Source organism: Pristiophorus japonicus, unplaced genomic scaffold (genome assembly GCF_044704955.1).
Source record: "Pristiophorus japonicus isolate sPriJap1 unplaced genomic scaffold, sPriJap1.hap1 HAP1_SCAFFOLD_239, whole genome shotgun sequence".
NCBI classification, from domain to species: domain Eukaryota; kingdom Metazoa; phylum Chordata; class Chondrichthyes; family Pristiophoridae; genus Pristiophorus; species Pristiophorus japonicus.
Window position 1 is genome coordinate 699640 of NW_027252112.1, and position 17885 is coordinate 717524.

General features: G+C 54.2%; 1 protein-coding gene across 1 annotated transcript in view; it reads right to left on the bottom strand.

Annotated features, from left to right (window-relative positions):
• LOC139245819 (cytoplasmic tyrosine-protein kinase BMX-like) overlaps nucleotides 1-15586 on the bottom strand; it is an 86987-nt gene extending 71401 nt beyond the window's left edge. Inside the window, exon 1 of the mRNA XM_070871320.1 lies at nucleotides 15396-15586. Coding sequence (XP_070727421.1) covers nucleotides 15396-15586 — 191 coding nt within the window. The remainder of the gene's footprint in view (nucleotides 1-15395) is intronic.
• Between the last annotated feature and the right edge of the window lie 2299 nt (nucleotides 15587-17885).

The window sequence follows — 17885 nt, forward strand, 5'->3', positions numbered from 1 at the left end:
GTAACACCATCCTAAACCTTAACCTCCACCTATACCTTAAACACACCCTACACTGTAATCCCACCCTACAATGTAACCCCACCCTACACTGTAACCCCACCCTACACTGTAACCAAACCCTATCACTCTAACCCCACCCTACACTATAACCCCACCCTGCACTGTAACCCCACCCTGTCACCCTCACCCCACCCTACACGTTAAACACACTCTACACTGTAAACCCACCCTACACTGTAACCTCATCCTACACCCCAACCCCACTCTACACCCTAACCCCTCACTCCCCTGTAACCACACCCTCCCCTGTAACCCCACCCTACACCCTTACCCCACCCTACACTGTAACCCCACCCTACACCCTAACCCCACCCTACACTGTAATCTCATCCTACACGCTAACCCCACCCTACACTGTAACCCACCCTACACCCTAACCCCACCCTACACCCTAACCCCACTTTACACCCTAACCCCACACTACACTGTAACCCCACCCAATCACCCTATCATCCTTACCCCACCCTACACTGTAACCCCACCCTACACCCTAACCCCACCCTACTCTGTAATCCGACCCTACACCCTAACCCCTCTCTACCCTGTAACCCCACCCTACACTGTAACCCCACACTACACCCTAACCCCACTCTACAATGTAACCCCACCCTAACATGCTAACCTCACCCTACACTGTAACCTCATCCTACACCCTAACCCCACCCTACACTGTAACCCTACCCGACACCCTAACCCCACCCTACACTGTAACCCCACCTTACACCCTATCAACCTTACCCCACCCTACATTGTAACCCCAACCTACGCTGTAAGCCCTCCCTATCACCCTAACCCCATCCTACAATGTAACCCCACCTTACACCCTATCATCCTTACCCCACCCTACACTGTAACCCCACCCTGCACTGTAAGCCCGCCCTATCACCCTAACCCCACCCTACAATGTAACCCCTCCCTATCACCGTAACACCATCCTAAACCTTAACCCCAACCTACACCTTAAACACACCCTACACTGTAATCCCACCCTACAATGTAACCCCACCCTACACTGTAACCTCATCCTATACCCTAACCCCACTCTACACCCTAACCCCTCCCTAACCTGTAACTCCAACCTACACTGTAACCCCACCCTACACCCTAACACCACTCTACACTGTAACCCCACCCTACACTGTAACCCCACCCTACACTATAACCCCACCCTGCACTGTAAGCCCGCCCTATCACCCTAACCCCACCCTACAATGTAACCCCTCCCTATCACCGTAACACCATCCTAAACCTTAACCCCAACCTACACCTTAAACACACCCTACACTGTAATCCCACCCTACAATGTAACCCCACCCTACACTGTAACCTCATCCTATACCCTAACCCCACTCTACACCCTAACCCCTCCCTAACCTGTAACTCCAACCTACACTGTAACCCCACCCTACACCCTAACACCACTCTACACTGTAACCCCACCCTACACTGTAACCACACCCTATCACCCTAACCCCACCCTACACTATAACCCCACCCTGCACTGTAACCCCACCCTATCACCCTCACCCCACCCTACACTGTAACCCCACCCTACACTGTAAGCCCTCCCCATCACCCTCACCCCACCCTACACTGTAACCTCTCCCTATCACCCTAACACCGCCCTAAACCTTAACCCCAACCTACACCTTAAACACACTCTACACTGTAACCCCACCCTACACTGTAACCCCACCCTACACTCTAACCCCTCTCTCCCCTGTAACCCCATCCTACACTGTAACCTCATCCTACACCCTAACCCCACCCTACACTGTAACCCCACCCTACACCCTAACCCCACCCTACACTGTAACCCCACCCTACACCCTAACCCCACACTACACTGTAACCCCACCCTATCACCCTATCACCCTCACCCCACCCTACACTGTAACCCCACCCTACACTGTAAGCCCGCCCTATCACCCTAACCCCACCCTACAATGTAACCCCTCCCTATCACCGTAACACCATCCTAAACCTTAACCCCAACCTATACATTAAACACCCTACACTGTAATCCCGCCCTACAATGTAACCCCACCCTAAAATGTAACCCCACCCTACACTGTAACCTCATCCTATACCCTAACCCCACTCTACACCCGAACCCCTCCCTACCCTGTAATTCCACCCTACACTGTAACCCCACCCTATCACCCTAACCCCACCCTACACTGTAACCCCACCCTACACTGTAACCACACCCTATCACCCTAACCCCACCCTACACTGTAACTCCACCCTACACTGTAACCCAACCCTATCACCCTCACCCCACCCTACACTGTAACCCGTCCCTATCACCCTAACACCGCCCTAAACCTTAACCCCAACCTACACCTACACTTTAAACACACTCTACACTGTAAGCCCACCCTACACTATAACCACATCCTACACCCTAACCCCACTCTACACCCTAACCCCACTCTACACCCTAACACCTCCCTCCCCTGTAACCCCACCCTCCCCTGTAACCCCACCCTACACTGTAACCCCATCCTACACTGTAACCTCAACCGACACCCTAACCCCACCCGACACTGTAACCTCATCATACACCCGAACCCCACACGACACTGTAACCCCACCCTATCAGCCTTACCCCACCCTACACTGCAACTACATCCTACACTGTAAGCCCTCCTTATCATCCTAACCCCACCCTACAATGTAACCCCTCCCTATCACCGTAACACCATCCTAAACCTTAACCCCAACCTATACCTTAAACACACCCTACACTGTAATCCCACCCTACAATGTAAACCCACCCTACACTGTAACCTCATCCTATACCCTAACCCCACTCTACACCCTAACCCCTCCCTACCCTGTAACTCCACCCTACACTGTAACCCCACCCTACACCCTAACCCCACCCTACACTGTAACCACACCCTATCACCCGAACCCCACCCTACACTGTAACCCCACCCTATCACCCTCACCCCACCCTACACTGTAACCCCGCCCTACACTCTAACCCCACTCTACACCCTAACCCCACCCTATTCTGTAACCCCACCCTACACCCTAACGCTACTCTACACCCTAACCCCACCCTGCACTGTAACACCACCCTACTCTGTAACCCCACCCTACACCCTAACCCCACCCTACTCTGTAATCCCACCCTACACCCTAACCCCACACTACACCCTAACCCCACCCTACCCTGTAACCCCACCCTAACACCCTAACACCACCCTACACTGTAACCTCATCCTACACCCAAACCCCACCCTACACCCTAACCCCACCCTACACTGCAACCCCACCTTACACCCTAACCCCACACTACACTGTAACCCCACCCTATCACCCTATCACCCTTACCTCACCCTACACTGTAACTCCACCCGACACTGTAAGCCCTCCCTATCACCCTAACCCCACCCTACAATGTAACCCCTCCCTATCACCGTAACACCATCCTAAACCTTAACCTCCACCTATACCTTAAACACACCCTACACTGTAATCCCACCCTACAATGTAACCCCACCCTACACTGTAACCCCACCCGACACTGTAACCTCATCCTATACCCTAACCCCACTCTACACCCTAACCCCTCCCTACCCTGTAACCCCACCGTACACCCGAACCCCACCCTACACTGTAACCCCACCCTACACTGTAACCCCACCCTATCACCCTCACCCCACCCTACACCTTAAACACACTCTACACTGTAAACCCACCCTACACTGTAACCTCATCCTACACCCTAACCACACTCTACATCCTAACCCCTCCCTCCCCTGTAACCCCACCCTCCCCTGTAACCCCACCCTACACCCTAACCCCACCCTACACCCTAACCCCACCCTACACCCTAACCCCACCCTACACTGTAACCTCATCCTACACGCTAACCCCACCCTACACTGTAACCGCACCCTACACCCTAACCCCACCCTACACCCTAACCCGACCTTACACCCTAACCCCACACTACACTGTAACCCCACCCTATCACCCCATCATCCTTACCCCACCCTACACTGTAACCCCACCCTACACCCTAACCCCACCCTACTCTGTAATCCCACCCTACACCCTAACCCCACTCTACACCCTAACCCCTCTCTACCCTGTAACCCCACCCTACACTGTAACCCCACACTACACCCTAACCCCACCCTACACTGGAACCCCACCCTAACACGCTAACCCCACCCTACACTGTAAACTCATCCTACACCCTAACCCCACCCTACATTGTAACCCCATCCGACACCCTATCCCCACCCTACACTGTAACCCCACCCTACGCTGTAAGCCCTCCCTATCACCCTAACCACACCCTACAATGTAACCCCTCCCTATCACCGTAACACCATCCTAAACCTTAACCCCAACCTATACCTTAAACACACCCTACACTGTAATCCCACCCTACAATGTAACCCCACCCTACACTGTAACCCCACCCGACACTGTAACCTCATCCTATACCCTAACCCCACTCTACACCCTAACCCCTCCCTACCCTGTAACCCCACCGTACACCCGAACCCCACCCTACACTGTAACCCCACCCTACACTGTAACCCCACCCTATCACCCTCACCCCACCCTACACCTTAAACACACTCTACACTGTAAACCCACCCTACACTGTAACCTCATCCTACACCCTAACCACACTCTACATCCTAACCCCTCCCTCCCCTGTAACCCCACCCTCCCCTGTAACCCCACCCTACACCCTAACCCCACCCTACACCCTAACCCCACCCTACACCCTAACCCCACCCTACACTGTAACCTCATCCTACACGCTAACCCCACCCTACACTGTAACCGCACCCTACACCCTAACCCCACCCTACACCCTAACCCGACCTTACACCCTAACCCCACACTACACTGTAACCCCACCCTATCACCCCATCATCCTTACCCCACCCTACACTGTAACCCCACCCTACACCCTAACCCCACCCTACTCTGTAATCCCACCCTACACCCTAACCCCACTCTACACCCTAACCCCTCTCTACCCTGTAACCCCACCCTACACTGTAACCCCACACTACACCCTAACCCCACCCTACACTGGAACCCCACCCTAACACGCTAACCCCACCCTACACTGTAAACTCATCCTACACCCTAACCCCACCCTACATTGTAACCCCATCCGACACCCTATCCCCACCCTACACTGTAACCCCACCCTACGCTGTAAGCCCTCCCTATCACCCTAACCACACCCTACAATGTAACCCCTCCCTATCACCGTAACACCATCCTAAACCTTAACCCCAACCTATACCTTAAACACACCCTACACTGTAATCCCACCCTACAATGTAACCCCACCCTAAAATGTAACCCCACCCTACACTGTAACCTCATCCTATACCCTAACCCCACTCTACACCCGAACCCCTCCCTACCCTGTAATTCCACCCTACACTGTAACCCCACCCTATCACCCTAACCCCACCCTACACTGTAACCCCACCCTACACTGTAACCACACCCTATCACCCTAACACCACCCTACACTGTAACCCGTCCCTATCACCCTAACACCGCCCTAAACCTTAACCCCAACCTACACCTACACCTTCAACACACTCTACACTGTAAACCCACCCTACACTATAACCACATCCTACACCCTAACCCCACTCTACACCCTAACCCCACTCTACACCCTAACCCCTCCCTCCCCTGTAACCCCACCCTCCCCTGTAACCCCACCCTACACTGTAAACCCACCTACACTGTAACCTCATCCGACACCCTAACCCCACCCTACACTGTAACCTCATCATACACCCGAACCCCACACGACACTGTAACCCCACCCTATCAGCCTATCAGCCTTACCCCAACCTACACTGCAACTCCATCCTACACTGTAAGCCCTCCTTATCACCCTAACCCCACCCGACAATGTAACCCCTCCCTATCACCGTAACACCATCCTAAACCTTAACCCCAACCTATACCTTAAACACACCCTACACTGTAATCCCACCCTACAATGTAACCCCACCCTACACTGTAACCTCATCCTATACCCTAACCCCACTCTACACCCTAACCCCTCCCTACCCTGTAACTCCACCCTACACTGTAACCCCACCCTACACCCTAAACCCACCCTACACTGTAACCACACCATATCACCCGAACCCCACCCTACACTGTAACCCCACCCTGCACTGTAACCCCACCCTACACTGTAACCCCGCCCTACACTCTAACCCCACTCTACACCCTAACCCCACCCTATTCTGTAACCCCACCTTACACCCTAACCCCACACTACACTGTAACCCCACCCTATCACCCTTACCTCACCCTACACTGTAACTCCACCCGACACTGTAAGCCGTCCCTATCACCCTAACCCCACCCGACAATGTAACCCCTCCCTATCACCGTAACACCATCCTAAATCTTAACCCCAACCTACACCTTAAACACACCCTACACTGTAATCCCACCCTACACTGTAACCCCAACCTACACTGTAACCTCATCCTATACCCTAACCCCACTCTACACCCTAACCCCACCCTACACTGTAACCCCACCCTACACCCTAACCCCACCCTACACTGTAACCTCATCCTACACGCTAACCCCACCCTACACCGTAACCCCACCCTACACCCTAACCCCACCCTACACCCTAACCCCATCCTACACCCTAACCCCACCTTACACCCTAACCCCACCCTACACCCTAACCCCACTTTACACCCTAACCCCACCCTATCACCCTATCATCCTTACCCCACCCTACACTGTAACCCCAGCCTATCACCCTAACCCCACCCTACTCTGTAATCCCACCCTACACCCTAACCCCACTCTACACCCTAACCCCTCTCTACCCTGTAACCCCACCCTACACTGTAACCCCACACTACACCCTAACCCCACACTACACTGGAACCCCACCCTAACACGCTAACCCCACCCTACACTGTAACCTCATCCTACACCCTATCCCCACCCTACATTGTAACCCCATCCGACACCCTAACCCCACCCTACACTGTAACCCCACCCTACGCTGTAAGCCCTCCCTATCACCCTAACCACACCCTACAATGTAACCCCTCCCTATCACCGTAACACCATCCGAAACCTTAACCCCAACCTATACCTTAAACACACCCTACACTGTAATCCCACCCTACAATGTAACCCCACCCTACACTGTAACCTCATCCTATACCCTAACCCCACTCTACACCCTAACCCCTCCCTACCCTGTAACTCCAACCTACACTGTAACCCCACCCTACACCCTAACCCCACCCTACACTGTAACCCCACCCTACACTGTAACCCCACCCTATCACCCTAACCCCACCCTACACTATAACCCCACCCTACACTGTAACCCTACCCTATCACCCTCACCACACCCTACACTGTAACCCCACCCTACACTGTAACCCCACCCTATCAGCCTAACCCCACCCTACACTATAACCCCACCCTACACTGTAAGCCCTCCCGATCACCCTCACCCCACCCTACACTGTAACCTCTCCCTATCACCCTAACACCGCCCTAAACCTTAACCCCAACCTACACCTTAAACACACTCTACACTGTAAACCCACCCTACACTGTAACCCCACCCGACACTGTAACCCCACCCTACACCCTAACCCCTCCCTCCCCTGTAACCCCACCCTACACTGTAACCCCACCATACACCCTAACGCCACCCTACACTCTAACCCCACCCTACACCCTAACCCCACCCTACACTGTACCCCACCCTAACATCCTAACCCCAACCTACACTGTAACCCCACCCTACACCCTAACCCCACCCTACACCCTAACCCCACCCTACACCCTAACCCCACTCTATCACCCTAACCCCACCCTACACTATAACCCCACCCTACACTATAACCCTACCCTATCACCCTCACCCCACCCTACACTGTAACGCCACTTTACACTGTAAGCCCTCCCGATCATCCTCACCCCACCCTACACTGTAACCTCTCCCTATCACCCTAACACCGCCCTAAACCTTAACCCCAACCTACACCTTAAACACACTCTACACTGTAAACCCACCCTACACTGTAACCCCACCCTACACTGTAACCCCACCCTACACCCTAACCCCTCCCTCCCCTGTAACCCCACCCTACACTGTAATCCCACCCTACACCCTAACCCCACCCTACACTGTAACCCCACCTGACACTGTAAGCCCTCCCTATCACCCTAACCCCACCCGACAATGTAACCCCTCCCTATCACCGTAACACCATCCTAAACCTTAACCCCAACCTATACATTAAACACCCGACACTGTAATCCCACCCTACAATGTAACCCCACCCTACAATGTAACCTCATCCTACACCCTAACCCCACTCTACACCCTAACCCCTCCCTCCCTTGTAACCCCACCCTCCCCTGTAACCCCACCCTACACCCTAACCCTACCCTCCCCTGTAACACCACCCTAACACCCTAACCCCACCCTACACTGTAACCTCATCCTAACACCCTAACCCCACCCTACACTGTAACCTCATCCTACACCCTAACCCCACCCTACACGGTAACCCCACCCTACACCCTAACCCCACCCTACACTGTAACCCCACCTTACACCCTAACCCCACACGACACTGTAACCCCACCCTATCACCCTATCATCCTTACCCCACCCTACACTGTAACTCCACCCTACACTGTAAGCCCTCCCTATCACCCTAACCACACCCTACAATGTAACCCCTCCCTATCACCGTAACACCATCCTAAACCTTAACCCCAACCTATACCTTAAACACACCCGACACTGTAATCCCACCCTACAATGTAACCCCACCCTACACTGTAACCTCATCCTATACCCTAACCCCACTCTACACCCTAACCCCTCCCTACCCTGTAACTCCACCCTACACTGTAAACCCACGCTACACCCTAAACCCACCCTACACCCTAACCCCACCCAACACTGTAATCCCACCCTACACTGTAACCCCACCCTATCACCCTCACCCCAACCTACACTGTAACCACTCCCGACCACCCTAACACCGCCCTAAACCTTAACCCCAACCTACACCTTAAACACACTCTACACTGTAAACCCACCCTACACTGTAACCCCACACTACACTGTAACCTCATCCTACACCCTAACCCCACTCTACACCCTAACCACTCCCTCCCCTGTAACCCCACCCTACACTGTAACCTCATCCTACACCCTAACCCCACTCTACACCCTAACCCCACTCTACACCCTAACCCCTCCCTCCCCTGTAACCCCACCCTCCCCTGTAACCCCACCCTACACTGTAACCCCACCCTACACCCTAAACCCACCCTGCACTGTAACCTCATCCGACACCCTAACCCAACCCTCCCCTGTAACCCCACCCTACACTGTAACCCCACCCTACACTGTAACCCCACCCTACACTGTAACCTCATCCTACACCCTAACCCCACCCTGCACTGTAACCTCATCTGACACTCGAACCCCACCCTACACTGTAACCTCATCATACACCCTAACCGCACCCTCCCCTGTAACCCCACCCTACACTGTAACCTCATCCGACACCCTAACCCCACCCTACACTGTAACCTCATCATACACCCTAACCCCACCCTACAATGTAACCTCATCCTATACCCTAACCCCACTCTACACCCTAACCCCTCCCTACCCTGTAACTCCAACCTACACTGTAACCCCACCCTACACCCGAACCCCACCCTACACTGTAACCCCACCCTATCACTCTAACCCCACCCTACACTATAACCCCACCCTGCACTGTAACCCTACCCTATCACCCTCACCCCACCCTACACTGTAAGCCCTCCCGAACACCCTCACCCCACCCTACACTGTAACCTCTCCCTATCACCCTAACACCGCCCTAAACCTTAACCCCAACCTACACCTTAAACACACTCTACACTGTAAACCCACCCTACACTGTAACCCCACCCTACACTGTAACCCCACCCTACACCCTAACCCCTCCCTTCCCTGTAACCCCACCCTACACTGTAACCCCACCCTACACCCTAACGCCACCCTACACCCTAACCCCACCCTACACCCTAACCCCACCATACACTGTAACCCCACCCTAACATCCTAACCCCACCCTACACTGTAACCTCATCCTACACTCTAACCCCACGCTACACTGTAACCCCACCCTACACCCTAACCCCACCCTACACTGTAACCCCACCTTACAGCCTAACCCCACACTACACTGTAACCCCACCCTATCACCCTATCACCCTATCACCCTTACCCCACCCTACACTGTAACTCCACCTGACACTGTAAGCCCTCCCTATCACCCTAACACCACCCTACAATGTAACCCCTATCACCGTAACACCATCCTAAACCTTAACCCCAACCTATACATTAAACACCCTACACTGTAATCCCACCCTACAATGTAACCCCACCCTACAATGTAACCCCTCCCTATCACCGTAACACCATCCTAAACCTTAACCCCAACCGAAACATTAAACACCCTACACTGTAATCCCACCCTACAATGTAACCCCACCCTACACTGTAACCTCATCCTACACCCTAACCCCACTCTACACCCTAACCCCTCCCTTCCTTGTAACCCCACCCTCCCCTGTAACCCCACCCTACACCCTAACCCCACCCTCCCCTGTAACACCACCCTAACACCCTAACCCCACCCTACACTGTAACCTCATCCTAACACCCTAACCCCACCCTACACTGTAACCTCATCCTACACCCTAACCCCACCCTACACGGTAACCCCACCCTACACCCTAACCGCACCCTACACTGTAACCCCACCTTACACCCTAACCCCACACGACACTGTAACCCCACCCTATCACCCTATCATCCTTACCCCACCCTACACTGTAAATCGACCCTACACTGTAAGCCCTCCCTATCACCCTAACCCCACCCTACAATGTAACCCCTCCCTATCACCGTAACACCATCCTAAACCTTAACCCCAACCTATACCTTAAACACACCCTACACTGTAATCCCACCCTACAATGTAACCCCACCCTACACTGCAACCTCATCCTATACCCTAACCCCACTCTACACCCTAACCCCTCCCTACCCTGTAACTCCACCCTACACTGTAACTCCACGCTACACCCTAAACCCACCCTAAACCCTAACCCCACCCTGCACTGTAATCCCACCCTGCACTGTAACCCCACCCTATCACCCTCACCCCACCCTACACTGTAACCCCACCCTACACTGTAAGCCCTCCCTATCACCCTCACCCCACCCTACACTGTAACCACTCCCGACCACCCTAACACCGCCCTAAACCTTAACCCCAACCTACACCTTAAACACACTCTACACTGTAAACCCACCCTACACTGTAACCCCACCCTACACTGTAACCTCATCCTACACCCTAACCCCACTCTACACCCTAACCCCACTCTACACCCTAACCCCTCCCTCCCCTGTAACCCCACCCTCCCCTGTAACCCCACCCTCCCCTGTAACCCCACCCTACACTGTAACCTCATCCTACACCCTAACCCCACCCTGCACTGTAACCTCATACGACACCCTAACCCAACCCTCCCCTGTAACCCCACCCTACACTGTAACCCCACCCTACACTGTAACCTCATCCTACACCCTAACCCCACCCTGCACTGTAACCTCATCTGACACCCTAACCCCACCCTACACTCTAACCCCACCCTACACCCTAAGCCCACCCTACCCTGTAACCCCACCCTACACTGTAACCTCACCCGACACTGTAACCCCATCCTACACTGTAACCACACCCTATCACCCTAACCCCACCCTACACTATAACCCCACCCTACTCTGTAACCCCACCCTCTCACCCTCACCCCACCCTACACTGCAACCCCACCCTACACTGTAAGCCCTCCCTATCACCCTCACCCCAACCTACACTGTAACCCCTCCCTATCACCCTAACACCGCCCTAAACCTTAACCCCAACCTACACCTTAAACACACTCTACACTGTAAACCCACCCTACACTGTAACCCCACCCTACACTGTAACCTCATCCTACACCCTAACCCCACTCTACACCCTAACCCCTCCCTCCCCTGTAACCCCACCCTCCCCTGTAACGCCACCCTCCCCTGTAACCCCACCCTACACTGTAACCTCATCCTACACCCTAACCCCACCCTGCACTGTAACCTCATACGACACCCTAACCCAACCCTCCCCTGTAACCCCACCCTACACTGTAACCCCACCCTACACTGTAACCTCATCCTACACCCTAACCCCACCCTGCACTGTAACCTCATCTGACACCCTAACCCCACCCTACACTGTAACCCCACCCTACACCCTAAGCCCACCCTACCCTGTAACCCCACCCTACACTGTAACCTCACCCGACACTGGAACCCCACCCTACACTGTAACCACACCCTATCACCCTAACCCCACCCTACACTATAACCCCACCCTACTCTGTAACCCCACCCTATCACCCTCACCCCACCCTACACTGCAACCCCACCCTACACTGTAAGCCCTCCCTATCACCCTCACCCCAACCTACACTGTAACCCCTCCCTATCACCCTAACACCGCCCTAAACCTTAACCCCAACCTACACCTTAAACACACTCTACACTGTAAACCCACCCTACACTGTAACCCCACCCTACACTGTAACCTCATCCTACACCCTAACCCCACTCTACACCCTAACCCCTCCCTCCCCTGTAACCCCACCCTACACTATAACCCCACCCTACACCCTAACCCCACCCTACACCCTAACCCCACCCTAACACCCTAACCTCATCCTACACCCTAACCCCACCCTACACCCTAACCCCACCCTACACCCTAACCCCACCCTACACCCTAACCCCACCCTACACCCTAACCCCACCTTACACCCTAACCCCACACTACACTGTAACCCCACCCTATCACCCTATCACCCTTACCTCACCCTACACTGTAACTCCACCTGACACTGTAAGCCCTCCCTATCACCCTAACCCCACCCTACAATGTAACCCCTCCCTATCACCGTAACACCATCCTAAACCTTAACCCCAACCTATACATTAAACACCCTACACTGTAATCCCACCCTACAATGTAACCCCACCCTACACTGTAACCTCATCCTATACCCTAACCCCACTCTACACCCGAACCCCTCCCTACACTGTAACTCCACCCTACACTGTAACCCCACCCTACACTGTAACCCCACCCTATCACCCTAACCCCACCCTACACTGTAACCCCACCCTGCACTGTAACCCCACCCTATCACCCTCATCCCACCCTACACTGTAACCCTACCCTACACTGTAACCCCTCCCTATCACCCTAACACCGCCCTAAACCTTAACCCCAACCTACACCTACACCTTAAACACACTCTACACTGTAAACCCACCCTACACTGTAACCTCATCCTACACCCTAACCCCACTCTACACCCTAACCCCTCCCTCCCCTGTAACCCCACCCTCCCCTGTAACCCCATCCTACACTGTAACCCCTCCCTATCACCATAACACCGCCATAAACCTTAACCCCAACCTACATCTTAAACACACTTTACACTGTAAACCCACCCTACACTGTAACCCCACCCTACAGTAACCTCATCCTACACCCAAACCCCACTCTACACCCTAACCCTTCCCTCCCCTGTAACCCCACCCTCCACTGTAACCCCACCCTACACTGTAACCTCATCATACATCCTAACCCCACTACACTGTAACCCCACCCTATCACCCTATCATCCTTACCCCACCCTACACTGTAACCCCACCCGACACTGTAAGCCCTCCCTATCACCCTAACCCCAGCCTACAATGTAACCCCTCCCCATCACCGTAACACCATCCTACACCCTAACCTACCCTGTAACCCCACCCTACCCTGTAACCCCACCCTACACAGTAACCCCACCCTACCCTGTAACCCCACCCTACCCTGTAACCCCACCCTACACAGTAACCCCACCCTACCCTGTAACCCCACCCTACCCTGTAACCCCACCCTACACAGTAACCTCACCCTACACAGTAACCCCACCCTACCCTGTAACCCCACCCTACCCTGTAACCCCACCCTACACAGTAACCTCACCCTACACTGTAACCCCACCCTACCCTGTAACCCCACCCTACCCTGTAACCCCACCCTACCCTGTAACCCCACCCTACCCTGTAACCCCACCCTACACAGTAACCCCACCCTACACAGTAACCTCACCCTACCGCCACAACCTTTTCAATCCTTACATCTCCTCCTCTGCCCTCTAGCCATACCACGCTGACCTTTACACTGACTCTCCCATCTCTCTGCTCCAACTTTGTTGGCCAAGTCATCAGCCATCTTGACCCTGCTGCAGGAAATCACTCTCTAACCCCTGCCTTCCCAAGACCACCTTCTCCTAATCCTCCCTGTAAAGGCTTGTGTTCAGTCGTATTGAATATAAATCTAGGCTGATACTCCAGTGTAGTGCTGAGGGAGCACTGCACTGTCGGAGGTGCCGTCTTTCAGATGAGATGTTGAACCGAGGCCCTGTCTGCTCTCTCAGGTGAACTTAAAATATCCCATGGCGCTATTTTGAAGAAGAGCAGGGGGGTTATCCTCGGTGTCCTGGGGCCAATATTTATCCCTCAATCAACATCACTAAAACAGATTATCTGGTCATTATCACATTGCTGTGTGCGGGAGCTTGCTGTGTGCAAATTGGCTGCCGCGTTTCCCACATTACAACAGTGACTGCACTCAAAAGTACTTCATTGGCTGTAAAGTCTTTCTTTCTTCTTTCGTTCTATGTATGATTGCTCGGAAGTACTTTTCTGCATTAAGAGAACTATATCACAGTAACGTCCGCTATCATGCCCTATTTAAAGGATGAACAGCTCGAGTCCCTGCAGTCTTTTCTCAATACTTAGTCCGGAGACTGAGAATCAGCCATTGTGATTCTTGTCTGCAACGCTTTCCAGCGCCTCAGTGGCTCCTTTGTATCTTTGTGACTTCATCAGCCCAGAGAATCAGCAAAACCTATCCTCTACTGATTTACTCTTGTAATTGTCTGAAGAACCATTGTGTCTTTAGTCATTGCCGTGCCTGTTGACCTGATGGTTTGGGACCATGGTGAGCACGTACCAGGCGAGCCGTTTACCATTCATGGAGCAGACCTGGAGGTCGCCTCTCCATTTACTGCAGGCTGCCTTATCTCCACAGCGCTTAGCTACCTGCCTTACCTTACTGTAATACTGGTGAGCTGCCACTTACATCATGGTTTCTGCTTCCTCGAGGAAGTCCTCTGTTGACATGGTGCCTTCCTTTATCATCTTCACGGCCACGTCATATTTCTGCTTCCACCTCCCAAGCTGCACCGTTCCAAACTGTCCGCTTCCCAGCTCCTGTAACAGGATGATTTCCTCGCGGTTTATCTCCCATTCCCCGAAAGGCAAAATATCCATCACACGTCCATCATCGTCCGTGTCAGTACTGGCAAACTAACACCGTGACCCCAGGGGCCAAAATTGCCCCAATTTAAGCCCCATTAGCGCCTCGCAGCGGGGGGACTAATGGGGCGCAATGGCGTTTACGCGTGGGCGAGGGAGGGGTTTACCGCCTCCCGGGAGATTGTCCCGAATGTTTGGGGGAGCACTGTCCCTGTCCCTGCAGCACCGTGCCCACGATTAGCGCCCCGGGCCAGCGCATGCCTTTCAATGACATCACCGACCCCTCAGCACCCAGCGCCGACCCCTTTGTGCCGCACGGGGGAAATTGCCCCGCCGGCCGCGAATCAAGCAGACGTCCGCCGCCGGGGAGCCCCTCAAAGGGGACGCCTTCAGTGTCGCAGGCCGCCATTTTAAATTGTCAGCCGACTCTCGCGACAAGCGAGCTGCGATCGGCGATCGTGGCCATTAGGGCCCAGTGTAACCCCACACTATCACTGTAACCCAAAGGGCCTGTACAGTGCGCAGCGAACCGCCCCGATAAAGCCCCACAATCGGGGTGAGGGGCAGTTTCAGTCCCCGAGGGTTTAATGAGGAAACAGGTGACACCAGGACTGTGTACGGCCAGGAAAGGTCCGACTGTGCCGCGACAGGCGATGATGGCCTGCTGACACTGTGCTACAGGTCATCAATACCGTGTTTATATAATACCCAGTCAGAAACATCACAACACCCTTCACTTGCAATCACTCACTTTGCAGTGCCATTACTCTTGCTGTACAGTAACAGCAGGAGATGTTGGAAATGGTGCTGGGCGAGGGAGCAATCCTCAACAGGACACAGGGCAAATCCTGTTTGTTCAAAAAATAGGCTCATAATATCACTAACATCCACATGAAGCACACGATTCAGCAGCAAAAACCTGACTGTAATGTCTCACCAGAAGGACAGCAAATCCGACAGTGCGTCACTCCCTCAGTACTGCCCTTCCGACACTGCGTCACTCCCTCAGTACTGCCCCTCCGACACTGCGTCACTCCCTCAGTACTGCCCCTCCGACAGTGCAGCACTCCCTCAGTACTACCCCTCCGACACTGCGTCACTCCCTCAATACTGCCCCTCCGACAGTGCAGCACTCCCTTAGGACTGCCTCTCCGACAGTGCGTCACTCCCTCAATACTGCCCCTCCGACAGTGCAGCACTCCCTGAGGACTGCCCCTCCGACAGTGCGTCACTCCCTCAATACTGCCCCTCCAACAGTGCTTCACTCCCTCAATACTGCCCCTCCAACAGTGCAGCACTCCCTCAGTACTGCCCCTCCGACAGTGCGTCACTCCCTCAATACTGCCCCTCCGACAGTGCAGCACTCCCTCAGTACTGCCCCTCCAACAGTGCGTCACTCCCTCAGTACTGCCCCTCCAACAGTGCGTCACTCCCTCAATACTGCCCCTCCGACAGTGCAGCACTCCCTTAGGACTGCCTCTCCGACAGTGCGTCACTCCCTCAATACTGCCCCTCTGACAGTGCAGCACTCCCTGAGGACTGCCCCTCCGACAGTGCGTCACTCCCTCAATACTGCCCCTCCAACAGTGCTGCACTCCCTTAGGACTGCCCCTCCGACAGTGCGTCACTCCCTCAATACTGCCCCTCCAACAGTGCTTCACTCCCTCAATACTGCCCCTCCGACAGTGCAGCACTCCCTCAGTACTGCTCCTCCGACAGTGCAGCACTCCCTCAGTACTGCCCCTCCGACAGTGCTTCACTCCCTCAGTACTGCCCCTCCGACAGTGCATCACTCCCTCTGTACTGCCCCTCCGACAGTGCGTCACTCACTCAGTACTGCCCCTCAGACATTGTAGCACTCCCTCAGTACTGCCGCTCCGACAGTGCAGCACTCCCTCAATACTGCACCTCCGACAGTGCGGCACTCCCTCAGTACTAACCCGCCGACAGTGCGGCACTCCCTCAGTACTGCCCCTCTGATGCAGGATCACTGTGAGGGATTCTGGGATCACTGTGGGAGGGGTCACTGTGCGGGGTCACTGTGCGGGATCAGGTGTCACTGTGCAGGATCAGGGGTCACTGTGCAGGATCAGGGGTCACTGTGCGGGATCAGGTGTCACTGTGCAGGATCAGGTGTCACTGGGCAGGATCAGGTGTCCCTGTGCAGGATCAGGGGTCACTGTGCGGGATCAGGGGTCACTGTGCAGGATCAGGTGTCAGTATGCAGGATCAGGGGTCACTGTGCGGGATCAGGGGTCACTGTGCAGGATCAGAGGTCACTGTGCGGGGTCAGGGGTCACTGTGCAGGATCAGG